The 26,069-nt window shown below is 43.3% G+C and overlaps 1 protein-coding gene across 1 annotated transcript; it reads left to right on the top strand.

Annotated features, from left to right (window-relative positions):
• The first annotated feature begins 1,631 nt into the window (after positions 1 to 1,631).
• LOC147615800 (proteasome subunit alpha type-5) lies at positions 1,632 to 25,801 on the top strand. The gene is made up of 9 exons (XM_086778409.1): positions 1,632 to 1,773; positions 1,862 to 1,943; positions 2,031 to 2,111; positions 2,202 to 2,315; positions 2,478 to 2,579; positions 8,610 to 8,668; positions 11,667 to 11,769; positions 25,091 to 25,156; positions 25,356 to 25,801. Exons 1-9 carry the CDS (start codon positions 1,760 to 1,762, stop codon positions 25,446 to 25,448), a joined length of 714 nt encoding a protein of 237 aa, XP_086634535.1. The 5' UTR covers positions 1,632 to 1,759; the 3' UTR covers positions 25,449 to 25,801.
• The last annotated feature ends 268 nt before the right edge of the window (positions 25,802 to 26,069 follow it).

Below are 26,069 nucleotides of genomic sequence, written 5' to 3'. Positions count from 1 at the left end.
AGAGAGAGAGAGAGAGAGAGAGAATGAAAATCTTGAGTAGTTATAGTTGGGGGAGTACCACCACAAATTAAACAATGAAGAAGCATGCCATACCTTGTGAAAATAACAGTAATAAATGGGAAAGAGTAGTTGCATAGTTGGGCTTGGGAGTACACCACAAAAAGAGATAGTGTATCCATGCAAAGCTACAAAAAATGCGTGTGCTCTGTGAAGAGACATGCACAACAATTATGAAGAATCAAGCAGAGTGCCCAACAACACATTAGATACAACAATCTACCATTATACTTATAATATTAGTTCATTATTAGATAAGCCATTCCATCGTTGTACTTCGAATATCAATACATTATTAGATAAGCCATTTCATAATTAGATGAATATGAATCTAATAAGATATAGCTTGCTCAAAATGTCTAAAGAGAAAAGCAACACTTTCGCCAAAGCAAATCAAATCTCTTCCTTCAAAGGCATGGTAATAGCTGCAAATTGAGAGCAAGAAAAAGATCACCCAATTGACCTATGCATAATACTACAAAGAGGAAGCATAGCCTAGTGTTAGCAACAAAGTTCGAGTGGAGCACCCGGGTTCGAATCTAGGTATGATTGGTGGCATCACCTTGTAAGGGGGTGGGGGGAGAGCCCACCCACATGTGTGTGAGTATAGATGTGGTAAAAAAAGGAAGCTGTATTATTTATTGATGCACATGTACCCTTCCTTGGATGTCATCCAGGGTTAAGAATAGGTAGCGGGATAGAGGCCATTGTGCACACAAGCCATCATGGAGGCCCTCAAGACATTAGTACCTGCATAGGCAAGTTGATGCTGTAGTCAAGGTAGAGAAGGGTATTAGGGGTAGGCCATTGGTTAGAAGAGTTAAAGGAGGGGTATTAGGCTAGGAAGTGAGCTATGTATGCACTGGTAGCGAGCGATATGCTTGCAGAAAGAAGTTGCACACAACATGTATCTGTTGAGGTGGGCATCATTAGTAATCACTAGTGTATCCTCTATGGAGAAGGTGAGCATTGGAAAACCTCAGAGAGGCATGCTTAATAAAAGCACACTAACTCCAAGTCATTTCTCCTAGAGGTTGAGCGAAGAAAAAAAAACACAAAAAAGAAAAAAAAAACAATCACCATGGAGCATTATTAGCCCTCCTTAAGATTGGCAAAAAAAGGAAAAAACAATCACCATGGATCATTATTGATAAGCGAGAAACTGATGCCACATGGCCCACTAAACCCTAATTAATCTTTGTACAAAACCCTAACTCATAGGTCTACAATCCCTAATCTGGAAACCCTAATTGCAAGCATTATCGGTGACATCATCGGTGATTAAAAACCACCAATAATGTCTGGCATCCTGCTAGGGAAGTGGATGGATTTTGCTCCATTCACGCTTAGTCTCCTATGTTGTATTGGTTTGGTAGTGTTTGCAATGTAGAATGTATAGCAGTGCATAGTGTGAGGCTTATTGTGGTTGATAATCTATCTATATTGGAAGATTTTGCATGGGATTTGAGGTATTGCAATAGTTATATAGTTATTAGGAGTGCAAAGTTCAAGCAAATTGTTGAGTTTATAACTCCTTTTCAAGAAAAGTAAAGAGATGTTGTGTTGCCCAAGTAAACACCTACTTATAAAACTAGGAGCTTCGGCCAAACGGCGACTAGTGTGAAAGCAAGTTCATCTCTCTCTCTCTCTCTCTGTTCATCTTCCTGTGCGTGCGTGTGGTGCCCTCGTCCTCGTCGTAACCATGTTTCTCACCAGGTTTTTACGCCTTCTTCTCTCTCGTTGCACATGTCTTCTCATTACACTACATGTCCTGTGTGGTAACGTGTGTAGCGGTGGCTCACAGGAGCGAGTATGACAGAGGAGTAAACACATTCTCTCCAGAGGGGCGCCTGTTTCAAGTCGAATACGCCATTGAAGCGATCAAGGTGCCCTTTCTTACCAGTTGATCTGTTATTTTTTGGCTGTTTAGCCATATTTAGGGCTTTTTAATAATTTTTTGCGTTTGTGAGCAGCTCGGATCGACTGCGGTTGGCTTGAAAACGAAGGAAGGCGTGGTCCTGGCAGTCGAGAAACGTATCACATCATCATTGCTGGTACATTTCACAGATTTCTTGACCTACTTGTCTCATGTCAGAGCCCAACAGTTTTTGTTGATCTTTTGTGGAAAACTTTTATCTACGCAGGAGCCAAGCAGCGTGGAGAAAATAATGGAAATAGATTCTCATATTGGGTGTGCCATGAGTGGTTTAACTGCGGATGCAAGAACCTTGGTGGAACATGCCCGGGTAGAGACTCAGGTATGCATGCTTGGACCCCCCCCCCCCCCCCCCCCCCCTCCCTCCCCAACCGCCCCAAAAACGCTTTCTATTTTAAACACGACTAGAGAGTGCTGTGCGCTTTCTATTTTAAACATGAGTAGAGAGTGCTGTGATGGCTATCTTTTACTTTTTGACGTGCAGAATCATAGGTTCTCTTACAATGAACCAATGGGAGTGGAGTCTATGACTCAAGCTTTATGTGACATTGCATTACGTTTTGGAGAAGGTGATGACGAGTCCATGGTAGGTCCACAGTTACATTGCAGTTTTTTTTGGACACAAGGAAGCAATTCATGATTTTTTTGTTTGGTATGATGAAGCTTCTTGCATTGTCTCCATCCTTTCTTGGTTGTAAATCTCTTTGGCCCCAAGGAATAAGTAATTTTGTGCTAGATGCACAAATCCACTTGTATTTAATCAAATTTATGTTGATAACTACTTGAGATCACTAGTGTTTTGGCTGTCTAACCATGACCTCACAAAGGAGTTGCATGAGAGCACCGATAGTGGCATGGATCTCTCTTGGGGGTGATAGAGAAACAAGAAGGTCAAGAAGAATCAACATCAAATTTTATTGTAACAGGATCTTCTTGTCTTTTGTTGAGATTGCAATTCTAATGTTCCGGGCCTATTGTTATGTACCCTAGACACTAGTCTCTGGATTAGGAACTAATCCGGTGGAGTTAGAGAGGGCTAGGATTAGGGATTAACATGTTGATACTTGGCTAGGGTTCCTGGATTGATAAAACAAGCTTAATGGCCTTTTTTAGCAAGTTAGCTATCTATGGCGTAGTTATCACTACATATGTGTGAGAGCTTGGGTTATTATGAGACATAGTTGTGCAGATGCACTACCAATGGTGTGGTTTGGACCAGGAGAGCAGACATGCTCATGCCACGCACATGGTGAGTACGTAGGTTGGCCTATGGGCGAGCTTTGGTGTTATGGGATGTCGGAGTTAGACATGGGTCTATGGGATTGTGCTGGAGACCAGCCCTAGCTCGGGGTGGATCGAAGTACTGATCCTACGGTTGGGAGGTGAGCTAGCCGTTACTTCATGATTTTGTTAAGGACTAACCTTGGTTTTCAGTTGTGTTTAGGGAGATTCATGGAAGGACTTTACAGTTGGTATTAGAGCCACCCTAAGCACAGAAAGCTGAGAAGGTATGTGTGTCTCTAGCGGGATTGTTGTATCCCGTATTCTCCTCATCGTACTCTTTCCATAAAGGTTATGCTTTATTGAAGTTTGAATTTCAAGGTGTTGCTATCAAGTTGTTACGCTTGCTTGTATGAGTGAACCTCAGAAGAGGGGAAGGAGACCATGAGATCGTTGTTATTTTTTTTCATGTTTTTATGCGTGTGTGAACGACTGTGAGGTTGGTCCGGAGTTGTATTTGTAGTCGAGCCATGGCTTGAAATCAACCAAGGTAAGATGGTAGGTTTCCTTTTTAGTGGAGGCGGTTGGCAACTTTGCCTTTCTTTCTTTCCTTCACACGAGCCCTTAATGTTAAATAACACGCACATAACATATGTGATGTTCAACCCTTTTGATAATGGCCACCTTTATTTAAATAAATGCGAACACAAAAGCTTATAAATGGGTCACAATAAAAATGTCCCCTTTTTGGGCCTCTTTTCACATGTTTAAAACCCTGTAACATGTGATAGATTTATTAGGAGACAGGGGCATTCCACTGGGGTAAGTAGTATGCAAGGCTAGGCGTCCCCGGCACTACATATTCCTTCCCACATCCAATGGACACAAAAACACGTCATTCTCTAGTGAAAATCCTCTAATGCTTTCACATGCATCCATGATTTATGCACATGCATGTGTAATGGAAATCCCCTGTTCTCAGTACTTGTACTATTTTGGGTACTCTAGAATTCCCAAAGTCCTTTCACATAGGAACGTGCCCAAATTGGTGACATCTTCTCGGCCTTTTAATAAATAGTTGACCGCAAGTGTGATAGCTCCCTTGTGGGAAAGCAAGGTTCTTCTCATCCAAAAGGATGAGCCCGGATCTAGTCATACGAGAGTCCTCAAATGAAGCATAAACAACGACTATATACTAGTTAACTCCCAAGTTGACATCTATCACACATTTGGAGAAAGAGCTGGACTCAAGTCACATATAGAAGTCATTGATAACATCAATGAAGCATATCTTTGGTTGTGGAGCCTCTCGGATTAATACTTGGTCTCACACAAGCCTTGCTCGAGTGGAACTCTCAGGTCAATATCCAGTTTCTCAACCATATATCCAAGCCACTTCGCAAGGGAAATAGTATAAACAAATACTATAGATATAGGCAAGATACCAGAAAAGAAACTCGTGCAAAACAAATCCAGTGCATAGAACACTCCACTTGGCCATAAAGAGAATCCTTGTGATAAAAGGTACATCTGGATAGAACATTCTTCCAAGAAAATAAAACGATCTATTAACATCTTGAATAATACTATAGGGCTTGAAACTTGATAAGTGAATCCTACATATCTTTTGGCTCTTCAATAAATACGTGGGAGGAAGTACAAGATAGTTGATAATCCTCTTCTAGCAAGAAAGCAATGGCCACCTCTCTTGGATTAAGCCCTTCTTGCCTGGCCCAATCTCCCAACCTATCATGAAGGTTTGTGACCGAACAATCCTTTCCTTAATTCTCTTGTAGCTCCTAAATTAAGCTCTCTTTTTGGAAGAGCTCATCCTTCAACTCCTCAATTTGTTGGAGATAGAAGTCCTCTTGGTTCTTGATCTCATGTTGAAATTTCTCTTCTAATGGGTTGTAAGTTGTACAAGAGGGATGGGGGATGCCTTTGCCTCAAACTTGATGTTGAGAACCTTCGCTCTGATACCACTGTAACGACGCGGGCACCTAGATAGAAACTCCAATGCTAGTTTGAATACACTTGCAAACCAACGAGAAATTTTACACTGAATAAAGCTAGCCTCTCTCAACATATCATTGGGGTTGGAACGGGTTGCCCCCCTCCCCCCCCCCCCCCCCTTTAAGAAAAACTTCATTCCAAGGAGTATTTGTTTAGTACAAATATGAGGGTGCTTTGCACCAGATTTCCAACATGTGCATAAAAACAATGAAAAACACTTTACCTGATCTCAAGCCATAAGTCAGGCACGAGAAATAAAATGTTCTCCCAAGTCTATGACAAAAAAAGATAAAGGGAACCAGTAACACGATACAACCAAGAGGAACTCACGGGACCTTGTCCCAGCCTCTCTTGTTGTTATAGGTTCAACAAGCTTTTGCTCTCTATCTTTCTTGTCATCAACAAGTCTCCAAATCCTTAGAATATGCATTAGTATTTCACAAACTCTTGAGAGATATAACACCTGACCGTCGGGTCCTCGAACTAGACCTGAATGATTGTCCGGCGTCTATTAATGTCATAAGAACCCTTTAACATAGAACTGGCTTGTAGCTATTTCTTTGTTAGTGTATTCATGTAATCAAGTGTTTCTCTCTCTCCTCTTCTCTCCCATTGCTGTGAATTTTCCTAACATGGTATTAGAGCTTTGGCTTTGAGCTGTCTTGGTGTGTGTTGCTGCCCTTTAATGCGAAGAACTATTCATCTCGTGTTGTCGCAAATGCACGTGGAGCTGAGCACGTGCAGTCCTACTGCAATTCACGTGATTCCTTTCTTGGTTTGCTGCTATTTGGCTCCTTGTTGGAGTTGCATTTTTGCTACCATAGCAGAGTTGACTGTGTGCACAACCATAGGGAGCCCTGGTGAAGTCTGCTGTTCTTCATCGTGTGGGGCTGAAAACTCAAAGGCATATGCTGTTTTTCATCTTGTGGAGTGACGACCGCTGAAAACGCTGCTCTTTATCGCGTAGAGGTGAAAACGCAAGAGCTTTTTGTTGCCGCTCATCATATGAAGAAAGGGTGTACTGCTGCATCTTCATCTTGTGGAGGGAGGAAAGGTGATTTAACCCATCTTTAGCAAAACGCAAGTGTGCTGCAACTCTTCATCAAGGCCAAGTTACAGAGAGAGTTGGATGGATCCAACTATTCATTATGGAAAGTAAAGATCCGGAGTCAGCTTGTTGCCTGCAAGCTGTGGAAAATTGACAAGGAGTTGAAACTAGGAGAGAAGAGTCTCACATCCAAGTTGAGAAGGAGACATATCATTGAGGATGATGAAGGTGCTATAAATGAAGTAGTAGTTGACCCATAGTTGATTGCAAATTGGGTGATTATCATGACCACGTCTAAGGAGTCTTGGGTTATTATTGATTCATTGTGTCTAGACATGGACCTTCTACCATGGACATGGCGGGTCACCGATAGTCTTGTGAGGGCCCTTGTGGGCAGGCGCACTGGTGGTATGGGACGCCAGGGTTGACAGGCATGGACTCATGGGCGAACCTACGGTTGGGTGGTGAGCTTGCTTGTATGGGTATGCATGTGTATTAAGTGATCCTTGGGAGGAGTCCCTTACAGACACTTAGTAATTAGTAATTTGTATTGCCTATAAGATGCGTAGGCGTGTGGCTTTGCACTTGTCCTCGTACCATTTGTGTTGTGATGTGTTTCCTCATGGGGGTTTGGTGGTGGAGTGCATTGTGCTAGGAAAAGAGGCTCGGATTGCCTTGTGTAGGATGGTAGTGAAGCCGGGTTGTGAGGGTGCATTGCAAGTTTGAGATATCAAGGGTAGAGTTAAAGGTGATCCTGATGATAAAAATGTGATGGAAAAGGTGATTCTGATAGACATTATCTAAATGATGATGGAACTGTACTTGTATATAGGTGGGGACGGGCCTATCAAGTGGCTGCTGTGAAGGAAAAGTGCACGAGATGAAAAATGAGAGGTAGGTGTGATCGGCGCCAAGGGGATTCCCCCGCGTCTGTGCATTGAAGTCTTTGAGGAGGAGAATGCCCCCTAGCCTGGAAAACCATGTGATGTTTGCATAAAGTGCCATGTACTTGGCCTCCTCATCTCGTTAGACCAGTGGAGGCATGGTTTATGTAAGCACAGGCACCAAAGACCCATGCACGACCGTCCCAGACGTGACGGAGACCCCCCCCCCCCCAAATCTCCAATCCCAACGTCCATTTCACCCGGAAAGGGTGGTGGAGGGATGGGAGGCATATACTAGGGTCAAGGGCCCTTAGCTTGGGCATATGGGGCTCCACATGTCAGCCGAGGAGGAAACGACCAGCCAACACCCCCCGTCGTCCGACATGGCTCCTAGCGCAGAATTCCGATAGACTGCAGCACACAAGGATGACTTGGCTCAGAGGTCACGGCAGTAGGCTTGGGCTCAGAGGCACGATGGCTTGGCTCGGAAGCACGAGCAACTTGACTTAGAGGCACGAACGGGCTTGGCTTGTAGCATGTACACAAGGAGGGAGCACTAGAGAGGACGCACAGAGGTGAAAGCGGGATGTAAGCACATGCGCCAAAGACCCAAGCATGGTAGTCTTAGATGCGACGGAGAAGCCCCCCCCCTCCCCCCCCTCTAACCTCCAATCCCAATGTCCACTTCACCCGAAAAGGGTGGTGGAGGGATAGGGGAGGCCAAGGGCTCTTTTTAGCCCTATATACTAGGGTCAAGGACCCTTAGCTTAGGCATATCGCGCCACATGTCAGCCGAGGAGGAAACGACCTGCCAACAGCCTAAACAGGGCTGCAGTCCCCCTGGATCTCTGTACTCCTCCAACATGCTTTGGTCTCCCGTCTATATGTTGACTCGTAGACATATCTTGCAATGTGCAGTAAGCCCCTGTGTCACTGTGAAAAAGATATTTTTCTGCTGTGTAAATCTTGGAAAACCCTCCTGGGTCTGATCATAGCGTGTCATCGGAGTTTGATGTGGCTATCCATAATGCTGATGTGGTCTCATAGACACCGTGTCTGCTTGCTTTGCAATAATCACTTGGCCATCTTGATTTATATCCCAAAGTTTCTAGCCATTTCCTATACATGCTCTACATGTTATCTTAAGAGCTAGGTGGTACTGGCTGATTGCCAGCTGCAGGGTGTGTTTTTGTTTGGTTTGGCAGGAGTTGCGCTAAAAGATTTGTTGGTTGCTCATTAGTATGCCTTATGGTAATGTTTGGCTGGATCATCACTCTCTTTTAATTCGATTGGCCTGCTGACGGTGGGTATGAAACGTTTAAGTCGTCTTATTTTTTTCTTGACACATACTCAAGGTTTTTAGAAACATATTTAGTAGAAGGTTATGGTTATTAATTGCCTTATTCTAAGTTTTGAAACACCAGTTTATTGAGGTGTCTCTTTCATGCAGTCACGGCCTTTTGGAGTCTCACTGCTTATTGCTGGTCATGACGAGCATGGACCTTGTTTGTAAGTAAAAAACAAATTTGGTTTCTCAAGACTTTTCTATTCTTTTTGAAAGCTATTGTATGTTCCTATACAGCCTTACATGCATATCAATCGAACTGGTTTTTTGTATGGGGTCACAAGTTTTACTAAGAGACACCTGGTTTGCAAATGTTACTTCGTTTCTTTTGAAGAGCACTGCAAGACTCTTTGAGTGGTATCATATATGCTTTGGAAATGCTTCACATGTGCTTAAGACCCTAGTTCTTACGAGGAGATGTCTTTATCATACAGAAACTTTTACTTGCATATACTCTTGAGCATCAATGACGTGGATGTGCAACTAAGGATGATTTACTCTACAGAGGGTAGACTCTTATGGAAGTTAAGATTGCATTTCTGAGTTTGAGATTTGACTTTATTTGTACAAGTTATCATGCAACGTCCCTTTCAATCAAGTGATAGGCCAAAAAGGGGATGGCTACAATGATTGGGATGTGGATACAGCAAGCACAAGGGTGCTTTGTTGTCCTTGTGCCCATACTCAAGACAAGAGCCAATGTATGTTCTCCTAGTCCCATGAAATAGTAGCCCCCTTTGACAGTGCTCAGCTGTGGGAATTAGTGGCAAGAATCTCCATTAAATTGCCACTGTAAGTCTTTCTTTGATTTCAATATCATATCATCAGAGAGTCTTGGAAATGCAGAGTGCATACTGCATGATGGTGAGACAAAGTGGAGCTTTACAGGCATTCAAAACTTATTACTGTCACTTCCTCCCGTCTATCAACGATCCCTTTGTTGATGTAGTATGCCTGCAACTGTTATTTTTATGGAATTCAGCCTGCAAGTGCCACTCGTGTGCAAGTGGCAAATGCAACTGTTATTTTTATCGGATTCAGCCTGCAAATGCGACTTGTGTGCGAGTGGCAAATTCAACTCCTCGTTCAATAGTATAGCCTTATATCATGGCCAGTGTGGAGATGCCTATCTTTTTGCACCATATTGAGCGGACTGGGGTATCAGGCCCCTATGGCCGCAGTGGATTCCTCCCATCATCCATGTTATTCAATTGTGACTGCAGTGCTTACCACAACCCTTGTCTAGGAATGTGCAACTTTCTAAGGGCGGACAAGGGGTATAAAGGGTGACATAACGAAAGCCATATCTTGCTTTGCCTAGTTTGCTGTGCTTGACACAATGATGACCTGAAATGCTTGCCTCTCCTTTGCTTGTTTGGAACCCATGGGCGGGGATTTATTGTGCCAGGCTGTAGCGAGGAGAAGGCTCGATGAGCTTATGGGTGTGTTCCTTTCGTTATGTGGCAAGTTTCTTTTGGAGTAAACTTGGCGATCCTTCTTGCTGGGGAAGTTCTAAACAATAATTCACACCGATGGCTAATTCTTGCTCATGATGCTCCTACAGGCTACAACACCCACCAGCTATGTTAAATGCAAAATGGATGAAACTTCATGAGTAGGCACATATTACTCTCCAAGATTAAGAGCATTTATACCTTAAATATGGGGCATGGTAATGGTAGGAATCATTTGTAAGTAGCCTACTGTTGTCTACTTGAAGAAGTTCTTTCCATTCAATCAAATATTAATCACGTATAGCTAGCTATTATGCACTAACACAACTAACTATCTAGCAGGAGCTCCTATAGGAGTTAAATGGTTTCTGACCCTTTTCTTCAGCATGGCGACATGAAAAACATGATGCATTCTTGTGTGAGGTAAAGATTAAGTCATTATGATCAGCTAGTGCAACCAACTTTTTTAAATGCAATTGATAATGCATGATTTGCCAACCCCTCAAGAGTGATTGAATTTTCATCTCACAATTTTAAGTGCACACCAAAATTTTCATTGGTAATAGTATTAATCCATGAGGACCTGATGGGACGTATGGGTGAAATCCAATTTCCCCTTCTACCTACTTTCTCTCTGAACCAACCACTGTGAGCTGATCTACCTTTGAAAGGGCTTCCCCTTCTACCTACTTTCTCTCTGAACCAACCACTGTGAGCTGATCTACCCTTGAAAGGGCACTTGAAAAGGCATACACGCGCATATTTTGTAAGCAATGTTTCCTAGAATGAACCAAGACTGCAGTTGGAGAGTTTTTTGTCTTTTTGTATTTCTTTCAAGGAAATGCTCTGCTTGAGATGAAAGAAGACGTCCTTGATGATGGAAGTTTTGTGAGTTGAGGTGATTAAGCTATCTGCCAGGTAACTGGAGCAAAACAAAGGCTACTCACAATTCTTCTCGTGATGAAAGCGATTCAGACCATCGCTGTGCACCCTTTCATATGGTTGCACTAGTGCTTATGCAGATTCTGGGGAACTCATGCCAAAGAGATTTTGTTGGTTTGGTTGTATTCTGAGTGGTCTGAAAGCTGGTAACAACTGAGTTGCAAGCTGATTATGGCCCCTTATTGTGGCTTTACTTTTCCCTGTTGTTTGCTAGAGCGTGGTACATCTCTGCCCTAAACGTGTGCTTTCCTGAAACCCACTCGTAGTTCACTCGAACCTTTGCTATTTGTTCAGGCTAGTATTAGGGTTTGTTTTACTTCGTCTATCTAGCCCTAGCTCAGTGCATCTATTGGGAGGCTGTGGTGCATGCGATGTTGGATTTTCTTCTTATCTATGCTACTTTTACTGGTTTTGGACCTTTTATGCATAATCAGAGTATGAGATAAAAGAAGTGTGAGTTTGAATCATAGTATTTGCGTATCTTTGTAAGTTTGATACTTTTTTGAATAGTTTTTTGAAGGCCCTCCTTCGTTTTTTGCTATTTGTACTTGCATCTTTGTCGAGGAATTTTCTTTGCTGTGCATCAAATGCAGGGTGTTTTGTTGTAGTAGTGAACCACAACCCATGTTGTGATCGCAACCTTCGGTTAATTGCTTTGTCTTTTAAGGGATTTTTAAATGTATCAGGTGTACACTTACATATTTTTAAACGAAAATAAATTACAACAATGCAGCAAGGAGATGCCCTTTTGGTAATGTGAATGCAGGTACCATACCGATCCATCTGGGACGTTTTGGCAGTGCAATGGGAAGGCAATAGGATCAGGTTCGGAAGGTGCTGATACTTCACTTCAAGAGCATTACAATAAGGTACATTATTTTTTTTATAAAAAAAAATTATAAATCGTTTCTCATAGTTAGCTGGGCGAAGAAGACTTTCTTCTTCAGCATATTCTGTTGAATTCGTGAACTTCTCCTCTTAGTTTTGCCATAGATGGGCTAAGGCCTCCGGACCTTGCACTTAAAGAAAATGCTCCAACAAGTTTATTCAGCATTATAGACTTTTAAAGATAAAGCTTGGTGAGTGAGAAGGAATTAGGACAGTTGTGTAGGGGGAAGCATTCTACAGAAGCTATTGCTACAAGGATTTGAAACAAAATGAAAGTAGGTAAGTATGTTCCATGAAGCAGTGAGCACCAATAAGTTGCGCATAGTTACTCATTTTTAAATGCTGTACATGGTATTACATAAGCGTTTATGTGGGTATTACATCTGGGCAAACAATTATTTTTGGGAAAGTAGGGGCAAATTGAAACACAAAGTGGGAAGTAATGGGTGAATGAGAAGAGATTGGGAGAAAAACAAGGGAAGTAAGAAGAGGGAGATGAGAGAAGGGAAAGAAGAGAAAAAAAGAGCAGAGAAAGAGGACTAAAGGGGAAAGAAAAGGAATTGAGTAGGCAGGAGGTCCTCAGCTACTGCAATGAGGGGGGCTTTGTAATGGGCAGGTAGCAGTGCAAGCAAGATAAAAATTAAGGGGGCGATCTATATGATGGGTTTTGGGTGTTTAGTTTATGTTAGGTAGGGTGCGAGGTTCAGGGTGCCCTTTGTGAGCGCCTTCTCCATATAATATCTTGGTGGTTTATGTGACTATTTCTCTACCTTTAAGTGCCATCAAGTGGCCGAGGTGGTCGAATTTTGTTGAGGACTTTGCAAAAAATTGTTTATTGGCTATTCTTTACTTTACAGAAAATTGAAAGCATTTGTTGATGTCTTTGTGAAGTGCATGGTTGTGTGAACTTGTTATTAAAAAGTCGCATAATGTGATGTAGAAGGAGATGTGAAGAGTTACTGTAAGCCCAACGGAGCGTGCAATGACAGAATAAACCACGTGTACAAGAGATAGAGAGAGAGAAGGGGGGGAGAGAGATGGGAAATAGGGGTTTCACACAGTACACCACGCTGAGTGGGGAACAAGTCCTGCCCCCTCTTCAGGAATTTATTTCAGGAACAATCCAAGCCAGGACCAATACACAAATGAGTAAAATATCAAACAAGTGTCGATGTCAAGATCGGGCTGATTTGATGTCGAGGCACAAGATAACTGATGCCGAGCTCACCATAAGGATGACCCACAAGAGACTTACACCGGGCTAGTACCAAAATCCAATGAATCAAACTGATGTTCGCAAATTTCCACAAGGCTCTTTGCACTCAATCTAATCCCAAGGGGTGGTTCACCAAGGTGGTATATATATATATTCAATGACTAAAATGCTGGAGGTGATGGCTTAGTGCTGGTGCTGGCAGTGGTTGAGATTCTGTTCAGGGCAGAAGCTATGCTCAGGCTGTACACAGGGCAGAGATGGTTCCTATACTTAAAAGGGGCGCTGCAGACTGAAATGACGCAGGCTCTTCAGGGCAACGAAGAGGGCAGAAGTGGTGTTATGCAGGAGGTGCTGCTGGGCAGAGCGCTGCAGGCTGTGCGCAGGGCAGAGATGGGCGAGGTAGCATAGCCAGACAATAGGCAAGGAGGTGGCGCAGCTGCGGGCAGAGGCAGCGCTGCTGCAGGTGTAGGTGGTTCTGCTGGACAGGGGCGGCGGAACTGCTGCAGACAGCGGCGCAACAAGGTGGAGGCGGCGCTGATAACAAAAAGCAGCGCACAGAGCACAGCTGTACACAGAGGGCAGAGCAGAAGTGGCGCCTGGAGGTGGAACAATGGCAGAGATGGGTGCTTTTGGGGTGGTTGCCGCCGACGGAGGTGGTTGAGTTAGGTGGCGTGAGGAAGAAGGAGAAGTTGATGGTGATAAGTCTTGACAAGATCTTCAGAAATCCCCATGAGAATTTTCTATGCTTCTCCATGAAGATATTGGCTCCTTATATACTTGATGGGGGACTATGCTTTTTGCCACACTTTGCTTTTGCTTTATCTTCTAGCTTTTGCTTTATTTTCTTGCTTTTGCTTTACCTCCTTGCTTTTGTTTTAATTCTTGATTTATGCTTTTAGAATCTTGAGGGCCTTGTTTTTTGGCCCTATAGCAGCTTTTTGAAAAAGAGGCTTTTAGCTTTTTGATCTAGTTCGATGTCCTCTTTCCAACGGTGTCCTCAGCTTTTTGGTCAACAAAGTTTGACTTTTGCTTTTTTTTGGCTTTTTGACCAAGACGGGTGCTTTTTCCAATGCCAGCGTTAGGAACCCTGTTTCCATGTGTCCATCTTCCTATCCATGTATCTGAGCATGAGTTCTATCATGTGAAAAGAGCGTGGAGGACCAAATAGTTACATTCCCTCCCTCTTACATCACAATTGTCCTCAACTGTGGCATACATATGGTCGTGGTACTAGCCCCATCTAGTGCTCTTGTGCATCTGGTCTTTCCTCATATATGCGGATCTTCTGCTCCTGTGGCAACCGCTTTATGCCTTTCTTTGATCGATGTCGTTGTTCTTGATGTTACATGTTCTTCATAGCCTGTCAGGGATTAGTTATAATAAATGCATACTTACCTTTTGCAAAAACTAGACACAAGCTAGTCAACAAACAAGTATACATCACTCACGTCTACTGGGTATTCCAAGTATTGGCCAGGTAGTCTGGAGCCCAGTGGACTATCACATGCCATAAATCCAAGCATTGTCCACGCATAAAAAATAGAACACAAAGTCAAAGAAATTCAAACATACATCAGTATGCAATGCACAAGTAATGATCCTCCTGTTCATGGATTGGCCTGTCTGGTTTCATCGAAACCGTGTTGAGCCACTGGTCACTAGGACCTCGCAATCTTCTCTCTAGGCCATCTAGTCACTATGACCGCCCAAGAGTTCATCAATAGTCATCTCTGTCATCTGATCGCATTGACCGTGTCACCATTTGGTCACCCGAATGGTTCACTCTTTCTTTCACACTATGTACATATTGGATTGGTGTCCATGGCTTATGGAATGTACCTACGCATGTGATTGACACGTGTCATGCTGTATAGTTGGATATGATATTCCGCTGGGACTTGATGTTATCATGCTGGGAATATCTGGAGGACTTGGCTTTCCGCTGGGACTTGTGCCTTTGTGTACATGCCCGGAAACGCCTGAAGGATTGGCTTTCCACTCGGTCTGGTATCGCATATACTTGCCTGGAAACGCCTGGTCTTATATGGTTTCATGAACGGAAATTGCTCATGTCAATGCTGCATTGCATAGCATCTTTATGTGCTTGCCTGCAAATGAAATTGTATGCTGTTTTCATGCTTGCATGACTTATGTGTAGTTTCGGGCTAGGGGACGCCCGCTCGTGAACCGTGCGTGTGAAACTGTCTGCTGACATGGTTGTGTGGCATGTGAACAGGTGGTAAGTATTACCCAATCTAGGCTCAAATAGCCCTTAGGACTTGGCCAATATTTATAAGTGAGTGCGTTCCCACTTCATTAAAGTTTGGGCGCCCAAAAGTCACTTATAAATTACGACGCTTCCAAGTTCACACTCACTGAAGTCCCGAGGCGGACAAGACTTAATCTCCAGGACCTGATCCTCCCTTTTTACTCATAAATGGGCATCTCCCCATGTCCCTTCACCTGATTGGACCCCAATTCAGTTACTTATTAAGAGAAAATTCGTGTTTTCTCTTCATGAGGATTTTTGGAGGCTGAAAACTCTGTTTTTCCACCATTTCTCTCCATTTCCAAGCTCTCCATAGCCATACCCAACTTGCTAGGGTGTTTTCCAAGCTTCCAAGAGTGTTTCCAAGTACTAATCACTCTTCTACTCACTCCCAATGACTGAAATTCAGCAAAACAGCTCTTATTTTTGCTGGAATTTTTGGTCTTTTTGCTGAAAACCCTAATTTCAGCCTTCCTTTCTCAAGTTGAACCATAGGAAAAGCTTTCCCAGGATTCCCTTCATCCTCTTGAAGACTTTTGTCGCGAAGGATTGCGGCAAATCGAAGATATTAACACTCCTAAAGCTTCCAACGCGAAGGCTTCCGCTTGCAACAACTTCTATGAAGATTGGTAAGCTAATTGGACAATGTGTTGTCATTACTTATTCAGTAGAAGGACAGGACTCCTTGTTTAGCCGCCCTGTGTAGTATTTCTCTTGTCCTATGTGCTCTTGAAGATGTTGCTACCTTGCTTGGTAGAACATAGAGCCAATGGTAGAGAATATGGGCACTGAAGTTGGGCCGGGCATCAAGGCAGCTCCTTGGTGATCTACATCGACATACCATTGTTTTCTAAATGCTGAATTTTATATGCATTGGCATGGAGGATTTGGCAATGGATGCCGGTGAAGCTATGTATTGAATTTCTCCAATAGTAATACAATTTACTCAAGGGAGGGGTCGGCCGTTCCGGCTCATTGTGTGTCTCTTGTCAATTCAGCAATTTACTTCTTGTATTTGAGCAAGTGTCCTTCAAATCTTAGTGTATTTAAGTGTATTGATTAGCTTTGTGTTCAACCAAGTTACAGACCGCTCGACTATGAAATCCAATCTGGTCATGTGGGCCATCTGGTCGCAATGACCGCTCGACTGCGAAGTCCAATAGAGTCATTTGGGCCATTTAGTCGCAATGACCGACTGATTGCGAAATCAAATACAATCATCTAGGCCATCTGGTCGCAATGACCTCCCGACTGCGAAATCCAATATATCTGCCATTGTTGCCCTCTAATGGGTCTTCTGGCATCGTTGCCTCCCATATACAAATCTTGTTCTGGCATGTTGCTGTACATATACAAATCTTGCTCCTTGGGCTTTTTGGCATCGTTGCCACCCAAACTAGAGCATGTTCAAATAACTAACCATTATAAGCAAAATAATGATCAATTCCAGTTCAACACACACACACACACACACACACACACACACAAACACAACGAAGAGGGCTTAGAGAGTAATCTCTCAAACTTAAATCTTTCTTGATAACAAAAAGTCAAAAATATGTTCCAATACATTCTAAGATTGTCATATGTCATAATCATGGCCTTCGAGGCTTCATGCTACAAAACTGCTCCAATGCAATCTTCTTTTGACAAACTTCTTGGCAAGATATCAATTTGGTGATCTTTGGGTCTCTTTAGCTTCTTGATCTGGCAAGTTGGGACAATTTGCAGCCAAGTGTCCCTTCTTTCCACATTGGAAACACTTTCCTTCTTTGGTATATTCTTCAAGTTGCTTGAGAGAGAATTTTCTTCAAAAGAGTGGTTGTTTGTCCTCATTGCTATTGTTCTTCTCTTGTGACTCGGTTCTTAATGGGGATTGGTCTCTAAATTTCTTCCTTTGAGATGGATCTCGATTATCGTTCTTTGTCTTGCCGTCCATCCAAGGCATGTACAAGGCCTCGGCTTGCAAGGCTTTGTCTTGGGCTTCTTCCAAGGTTTTAGGTTCCATCATATAGACTGCTTGATAAAGCTTTGGTTGCAATCCATTGACAAACTTTTGATTCCCATCAATGGTGGGATAGGAGTATACGAGGTAAACTTCAATGAGACGGCTGAAAAGTTATTAAGATATGTTGCCACACGAACATGATTTTGAAATCAGCCCATGAGGTAGGCTCAATCCCTTCTTGGACCGCTTTTAGCCACCAATTCAAGGTGGCATCTTTTAAGTGCATACGGACCGTGCGGAATTTGGACTTTCCGGAGAAGTCCTCTCCTCCAAAGGTGGCGTCAAACTGTTTGATGAAGGATAGTGCTTTTTGAGTGTCCCACTTTCCATAAAAGGTATCAAACTTTACGCTTTTCTCTCCCGGCTTGAAGTCCGCTTTGCCGGTTGAAGGCTCCTTTGCCTTCTTCTTTTTTGGTAAGCCAAAAGAGGCTGCATCTGATAGAGACTAGAGCGAGTGTGGGGTTATCCTCTCTTTGTCCTCCATGAGTGATGGATCGGGTGGCTTTGGGTTCTTCTCTAAAGGTAACCCCTTTACCTCGTAAGTATGCTTTAGCGGCTTCCACACCTTCGGCTTCGGTGGGTTGGTCTTTGATAAAGTCTTCGAACATCTGAGCTATTCTGTAGTCTTGTTCCTTCTTGGCTCTCCAAGCTAGGAACTCTTCTTCTTGAAGATACATTTTGAACTTTTGAAAGTCTCGATATTCAGCTGATGTCATGACAGCGGTCTCATGAGAGACAGATTGGTGACCTTGAATCTCTTCTGGATGCTCTGGGTTGTCTTCATAGTTGTTCCCTTATTGAGGCCCTTGTTCTCCCTCAACCCTCGACATGGTTTTGTCACCCCAAAAAAGTTTTCTTCAAGAGAAAACCTTGCTCTAATACCATTGTAAGCCCAATGGATGGAGTGTGCAGTGACTGAATAAACCATGTGTACAAGAGATAGAGATAGAGAAGGGGGAGAGACAGATGGGAAATAGGGGTTTCACACAGTACACCATGCTGAGCGGGGAATAGGCCCCGCCCCCTCTTTAAGAATTTATTTCAGGAACAATCCACGGGCTTTTCCAAGCAAGGACCAATACACAAATGAACACAATATCAAGCAAAAGTGTTGATGTCGAGATCAGGCTGAGTCGATGTCGAGGCACAAGATAACTGATGTCGAGCTCACCACGAGGATGACCCACAAGAGACTTACACCGAGCTAGTACCAAAATCCAATGAATCAAATTGATGTTCGCAAATTTTCACAAGGCTCTTTGCACTCAATCCGGACAAAAGCAATCTCAAGGGGTGGTTCACCGAGGTGGTAAATATATATATATATAGTTTCACACGGCAACCCCTTCTTTCGACAGCGTCAATGACTAAAATGCTGGAGCTGATGGTTTAGTGCTCACTGCTGGTGCTGGTGGCGACTGAGATTCTGTTCAGGGCAGAAACTATGCTTAGGCCGTACACAGGGCAGAGGCGGCTCCTATACTTAAAAGGGGTGCTGAAGACTTAAACGGCGCAGGCTCTTCAGGGCAACGAAGAGGGCAGAAGCGGCGTTATGCAGGACGTGCTGCTGGGCAGAGCGTTGTGGGCTGTGTGCAGGGCAGAGATGGGCAAGGTAGTGCAGCCAGACAATAGCCAATGAGGCGGATAGAGGCAGCGTTGCTGCAAGCGTAGGTGGTTCTGCTGGACAGAGGCGGTAGAACTGCTGCAGACAGTGGTGCAACAAGGTGGAGGTGGCGTTGATAACAAAAGCGGCGCACAGAGCACAATCGACACATAGAGGGCGGATCGGAGGTGGCGGCTGGAGGTGGAACTGTAACTTGGTTGAACACAATGCTAATCAATACACTTAAATACACTAAGATTTGATGGACACTTGCTCAAAATACAAGAAGTAAATTGCTGAATTGACAAGAGACACACAATGAGCCGGAACGGCCGACCCCTCCCTCAAATAAAGTATATTGATCTTGGGAGAATCAAGTACATAGTGTCATGGGCATTTCTGACCAGATTTCCATACCAATGCATATGAATACAGTATTGCAAACAAGTGGTTATCGATGTAGACTTTGCAACCCACACTACCCTCTCAAGTGCCCATGTTCCCTACCATCTGCTCTCTATTGTTCCACCAACACGTGGTAGCAACAATATGCAAGAGAGCACATAGGACAAGAGAACACTACACAGGGTATGTGATCTTGTAATCCGATTCCTCCCTCCTGCTACTTGCTCCCATATTTAAGCATAAAAGCTTACCAATAGCAAGTAGAGTTAATGATAGCGGAAGTCTTCGCGATGGAAGTCCTTGGAGTGTTGAGATCTATGATTTGTCGCCTTTCTTCGCGACAAAAGTCTTCAAGAGGATGAAGGGAACCTTGGGAAAGCTTCCCCTATGGTTCAACTTGAGAAAGGAGAGCTGAAATTAGAGTTTTCAGCAAAAAGATCAGAAATTACAGCAATAAAGAGAGCTGTTTTATTGAATTTCAGTCATTGGGAGTGTGTAGGAGAGTGATTAGCATTTGGAAACACTCTTGGAAGCTTGGAAAACACCCTAGCAAGTTGGGTATGGCTATGGAGAGCTTGGAAATGGAGAGAAATGGTAGAAAAACAGAGTTTTCAGCCTCCAAAAATCTTCATGAAGAGAAAACACGAATTTTCTCTTAATAAGTAAGTGAATTGGGGTCCAATCAGGTGAAGGGACATGGGGAGATGCCTATTTATGAGTAAAAGGAGAGGATCAGGTCCTGGACATTGAGTCTTGTCTGCCTCGGGACTTCACTGAGTGTGAACTTGGAAGCGGTCATAATTTATAAGTGACTTTTGGGCGCCCAAACTTTAATGAAGTGGGAATGCACTCACTTATAAATATTGGCTAAGTCCTAAGGGCTAGTTGAGCCTAGATTGGGTAATACTTACCACATGTTCACATGCCACACAACCATGTCAGCAGACAGTTTCACACGCACGGTTCACAGGCGAGCGTCCCCTAGCTCGGAACTACACATAGGTCATGCAGGCATGAAAACAGCATGCAATTTCATTTGCAGGCAAGCACATAAAGATGCTATGCAATGCAGCATTGGTATGGACAATCTCCGTTCATGAGGCTATACCAAAATAGAACAAGTGCTGCCGGCGTTAGAAGAATCTGCAGCAACTGTACCCGCCTGTGTCAGATAGCTGCGACTGTACTGTTTTGCACAGTATCCGCCTGCACCAGATGGCAGCGACCGTATTGTTCCGTACAATACTCGCTTGCAGCCCCTATTCCGTACAGGTCAGCACCTGCACAGCCGCCTGAATCAGCAACCGCCTGCCGTCTGCACCCTGGTCGCCAGCGCCGCCTGCAACCACAAGCGCCACGGCCTGCAGTCTTCAGGTCTGTATGGCCAGTTCTGTACGGCCAGTTCTGTACGCAGCAAAAACCAGCAGCCAGTCGACTCTTCTTCTTCTCCACGCAGGTTCCTTGCACGTTTTCCCAAAAGCAAGAGAGAGAGAAATGAGAGGCGTGTAACTCCAAAAGTGGAGTTACCTCCCTTCCAATAATATCCTAGGCCCCTTACTTTAATATTCATTAAAGTTACTAAGGGCCACTTATGCCTAGGGGCCACCCAAGGATAAAACATTAAAAATATTAATGTTCTTGGTCCCCCTTCACATTTGAAGATGTCCACACATCATAACATTTGTTCGGGCATCCCAAATATAAATCATTTAATATTTATTTTGCTCAGCAACCACCATGCCCACACTTGTGCTGTTCCATTTTCACAAGGTCATGACATACCCCCCTCTTGAAAAATGGCAAGCGTCCTCGATTGCAATCTGGTGATACAGCAAAATATTCAAAGTGAAATGTACAATATGGCAAGATCAGCGTCCCAATCTCTCTAAGCCATGCATATGTAACAACATTCATTGCAAACCAATGGTGTAGTAGTAGTCCAAGTTGTATACCACTGTGAACCATACACAACCACAACATCCAATGTGACTAGTACACATATATCATAGAAGTCCCATAAACAGATGTACTGTCAGCCATCAGTATCTTCGGGTGAGACAAAAACTGCACCAAGCGACCTCTAGATGTCATCTGAGCCTGTCTCTATCAAGGGAGTGGAGGTGCTACCCCCCTCTTGAGCATCAGGCAATGCTCCAGACCCATGCTCTGCTGAACCTGAATGAGCCATAACAAGAGTCGGCTCCAACTCAAAGGCATCGAGATAAAGCTGCAAAAACTGACGTGAATCTGTTAAGTCACCTTCCTCCATCCACTTCGCATCCATCGGTGAATAGTTCTTGAACTTCACAAGATAGCGACGGGAAACTTTACCTCGTACCTTTCTTTCCTTATGTGCCAGTATCTGCTCTGGAATAAGAACCTCATCAAGTTTCTCAACTTCCGGCTGAGCCTCATCTGATACATCCTCAGGCACATCCCTATGGAAAGGTCTAAGTAGACTCACATGAAATGCATTGTGAATCCTCCAGTGATCTGGTAGCTTCAAGCGATAGGCCACCTCACCAATCTTTTCCAACACCTGAAAAGGTCCATATTAGCGCATGCTCAACTTAGGGAATAAGCGCTCTTTACCCTTCATCTTCTTGAGCCTAGCCTTTTCAAATCGCAAAAGAACCCAATCACCCAATGCAAACTCTAATGCACGTCTGTGACGGTCTGCTGCTTTCTTTTGCTTTTGCTGAGTTTTCTGGAGTGCCAACTTAACTCTCCGATAAGCTTCATCCATGTTCTCCACATACTGATCAGCCTCAAAGATTCACTTACTTATTAAAAGAAAATTCGTGTTTTCTCTTCATGAGGATTTTTGGAGGCTGAAAACTCTGTTTTTTCACCATTTCTCTCCATTTCCAAGCTTTCCATAGCCATACCCAACTTGCTAGGGTGTTTTCCAAGCTTCCAAGAGTGTTTCCAAGTGCTAATCACCCTCCTACTCACTCCCAATGACTGAAATTCAGCAAAAGAGCTCTCATTTTTGCTGTAATTTTTGGTCTTTTTGCTGAAAACCCTAATTTCAGCCTTCCTTTCTCAAATTGAACCATAGGGGAAGCTTTCCCAGGGTTCCCTTCATCCTCTTGAAGACTTTTGTCGCGAAGGATTGCGGCAAATCGAAGATATCAACACTTCTAAAGCTTCCAACGCGAAGGCTTCCGCTTGCAACAACTTCTATGAAGACTGGTAAGCTAATTGGACAATGTGTTGTCATTACTTATTCAGTAGAAGGGCAGGACTCCTTGTTTAGCCGCCCTGTGTAGTATTTCTCTTGTCCTAAGTGCTCGTGAAGATGTTGCTACCTTGCTTGGTAGAACATAGAGCCAATGGTAAAGAATATGGGCACTGGGCCGGGCATCAAGGCAGCTCCTTGGTGATCTACATCGACATACCATTGTTTTCTAAATGCTGAATTTCATATGCATTGGGTGACCGAGAGATAGCGACCAAACATACTTCGATCGGGTTAAGATCTTTTGTAGTCCCAGAGATTCAATAGTTTTGTCCCCAAGAAACAACTGTAAGAATTGGTTGCAACTTAATGCTGAAAACACATAAACCCATTCAAATTTAGAATAGAAAGTACATATGCTTTCCCAAAGTTGTGAGCATGGGACCGCATACATCACTGTGGATGAGCTGCAATTTCTTGATAGCTCTTATTGAACCATCCTTTGGAAATACATCTTGCCTTGAAACTCATCCCTCACATACATGGATGTGGGGGGGCGCTCCACACGAGGCATATCCATCACCATATGATGCTTCAGCTAAAGCATCAAACTACCAAAGTTCACATGCCCAAGGGTGCATGCCATAACTTTGCCTCTTGTGAGGCAGGAGTAGTGGTAGTCAGCATACATGCATCATGCATCTTCTTCTCGTACCTGTCAAGTTGATATAGCCAATGTTACAAAGTCCTAGAAGTGACTATCACATAGTCCTTCTCATGGTTGCATTTGTCATCCTCAAAACTGACAAAAAAGTCCTCTTCTAGCAAAAGAGGAAATTCGTCTCTATCCTTGGATCATAGAAAGGCATAGATCTGACTCATCCATTGCTGGGAGCACAATCTCACCAACTCCCTTCACACGATAAGAAGTTATTAGAACATGAGACTCTGTTTTCTTTTGGGGCAGCCACTAGAGGCACCACTATCAAAGTACCATATAGCCTTTGATGTGTCATTAACACTAAGCGACATGTCCTCCTTGGAGGCATCATAGCTGCAAACAAGAAAGGTCCAACCCTCTTGCACAAAGTTTGCAGATTCATTATCCTTACTTGCATTAGAAGTCGAGGAGTCTACAACAGACATACAAAACTCTTCTTCTTTTCCTTGGCAATCCTTTTTCTACATTCATCAATGTAATGTCCTGGCTTCTTTCAATTGTGACACTTGGCCTTTTTCTTGGGCTTGCTTGCATCATCGTCTTTGTTTGATGGCTGTCCAGAATCAGCTGATGGCCACCTGATTTGCCTTTGCCCTTGCTAGACTGCTTTTCCTGCAAAAGAAACGCCATCAATTCTTGGAATGTGAGTGGGTTAGGGTTTCCCCTCATGGATAGGTTGAGTGACGTGTGGAAAGCCAAGTATGTCCTCTGGTAAAGAGTTTAAAGTGGTCGAGCTTGTCCTCCTGTGCCAAAACCCCAAATACATCCCCTTGCATTTTGAGCCATTTGTAAATGCCAAAATGCAAAAATCACTGCAAATGTGCAATCACACTTGCAATGTGTGTTCATTGCAAGAAAGCCAAATACTTGGGTTGTAGTTGGGTTGTAGTGCACACCTTCGCCCAAATACCTTCAAATCTCCTTGTGAATAACAAAATGGTTGTTACCAATCTAATGAGTTTGCTTTGATTTTGCAAAAACCCCCAAATGCTGAAATGTGCAGGTACAGTAAGTACAACTGGTGCAGCAGGTATGGGCATGTACAACTGGTACAGAGGGTACAGCTGTAGGTATAGAAGCAGGTACAGTAGTGATGACGTGGTAGTATGGAGCGATATCGTACAGACTGTACGGTGCAGTTGGCGTGGTGGTGATGGCTTGTACGGTATTGGTGGCGTTCGTACAGAATGCTGACAGGTGTGATTGTACAGACAGGTACAGGCTCACGAGGATTTATGGACAGGTACAGGATCACGAGGATGTACGAAAAAAATTCCGGCTCAGATAGGGAAGGTTTAACCTTAGGCTCTGATACCACTGTTGGGTTAAACTAACCTAATGTGCAGGAAATGGGGGCAGAAAACAGGCGACGAGAGGTGTGGGAGAGCAACACGATGCTGAATGTATTAGAATGATAAGGTTGTGTGTACACAACCAATAGTACAAGGCATAATAATAAAATGTTGTCCATATGGTGTTTTTTTACACTGAGTGGTCAGGGGGAAAAAACCTTTCAATATAGAAGGTAAAAAGTGCCTCTCATAAGACCATGTTCACACTTGGCACTACCACTATGAGTTTCCCTACACAAGCCCTTGGTTTTATATTATTGTTAATGTTGTTACAGCTCGTCTTATTCCTCTTGTTGCAGCCGCTTCGATATCACCCAAAACATAGCTTTTTTTTTGAACATTTATGGTTTTACAGCTCGTCTTATTACTCTTGTTGAAGTCCCTTTGATATCACACAAAACATAGCATTTGTTTTTTGAACATTTTATAGAGCAGTTTTTCTTCAGGAGCATCTTCTTTAGTGCTGCACGCTCGAAGCTGTTTCCTGTTGCCATGGCAAGTGTTTGTGGTTTCGTGAATTCGTCTTATCTGGTGTCTTTGTCATCAGGACATGACTTTGGAAGAGGCTGAGTCACTTGCTCTTTCAACCTTGAAACAAGTAATGGAGGAAAAGGTAGGCTTTCTATTTTTCATTAAGCAGGTCTAGCAAGTTGTCACAATTGTCTTTTTACGACGCTTACTGATGTCACTATCCTTTGTAGCCATTTTAGTTATATTTAGAGTCATTCAAGCAACACCCACACCTCATCACAGTGTGTAATATATGTTGTTCTTAAAGTATGCAATATGTCTTGATGTGGTTTTTTGATCAGGTAACTCCGTCTAATGTTGATATAGCGAAGGTGGCACCCAGTTATCATTTGTATACCCCAAGCGAGGTTGAGGCAGTGATTGCACGGTTATGATTTTGAACCTAGGAACGTAGTCACAGATCTACCACTGATGAAATGAGTAGTATAACACATCTTTTTCTCATTAAAGGGGTACTTATAATCGTATGACATTTAATTTACTCTTTACTATTGTGCAAGCCTTTAAGTAAAACATTATGGCAGATCCTGTGTACCGAAACTAAGTGGAGCACTTGAAATCAGTTTGCCTGTCACTTAGAAAAAGGATTCACTGCAGAGTCCAGACAATGTTTTTGTTAATGCTTCCTGTTAGGTTTATCTGCAAATTTCATTTAGTGTTCTCTAGCTCAATTCGTTGTCTTGTATGAAACACTATTACCTAATATGTTATTGGAGTTTGTGCGTTATGTAGTGTCACATATTTAATCTTGAGGTGATTTTTTTATCATACTTCTGCTCATGATGGGGACGTGTGTCACATATTTAATCTCGAGGTGATTTTTTTAATCATACTTCCACTCAACAGGGCTCATGATGTGGACTTGTGGTCATGCAACAGCGTAACCTGAGTCGTGTATGAAATACTATTTTCATTGCTCCACTGTAACCTGAGTCGTGTGTGTGGATTAATATTCTCATTGCTTCTTCCAAACTGATAGAATCAAAGTAATCTTT

The sequence above is a fragment of the Cibotium barometz genome, chromosome 39, assembly GCF_041138505.1.
Source record: "Cibotium barometz isolate CiBa-2024 chromosome 39, ASM4113850v1, whole genome shotgun sequence".
Classification (NCBI taxonomy): Eukaryota; Viridiplantae; Streptophyta; class Polypodiopsida; order Cyatheales; family Cibotiaceae; genus Cibotium; species Cibotium barometz.
Note: the sequence above shows the minus strand (reverse complement) of the source record. Positions and strands in the feature narration are given on the sequence as shown.

What these genes read in the sequence shown, in the direction of transcription:
- LOC147615800 (XM_086778409.1), top strand. An exon ending in GTATCACATCATCATTGCTG is followed by an intron (nt 2,112 to 2,201) that starts GTACATTTCACA and finishes TTATCTACGCAG; the next exon opens with GAGCCAAGCAGCGTGGAGAA. An exon ending in GACGAGCATGGACCTTGTTT is followed by an intron (nt 8,669 to 11,666) that starts GTAAGTAAAAAA and finishes ATGTGAATGCAG; the next exon opens with GTACCATACCGATCCATCTG.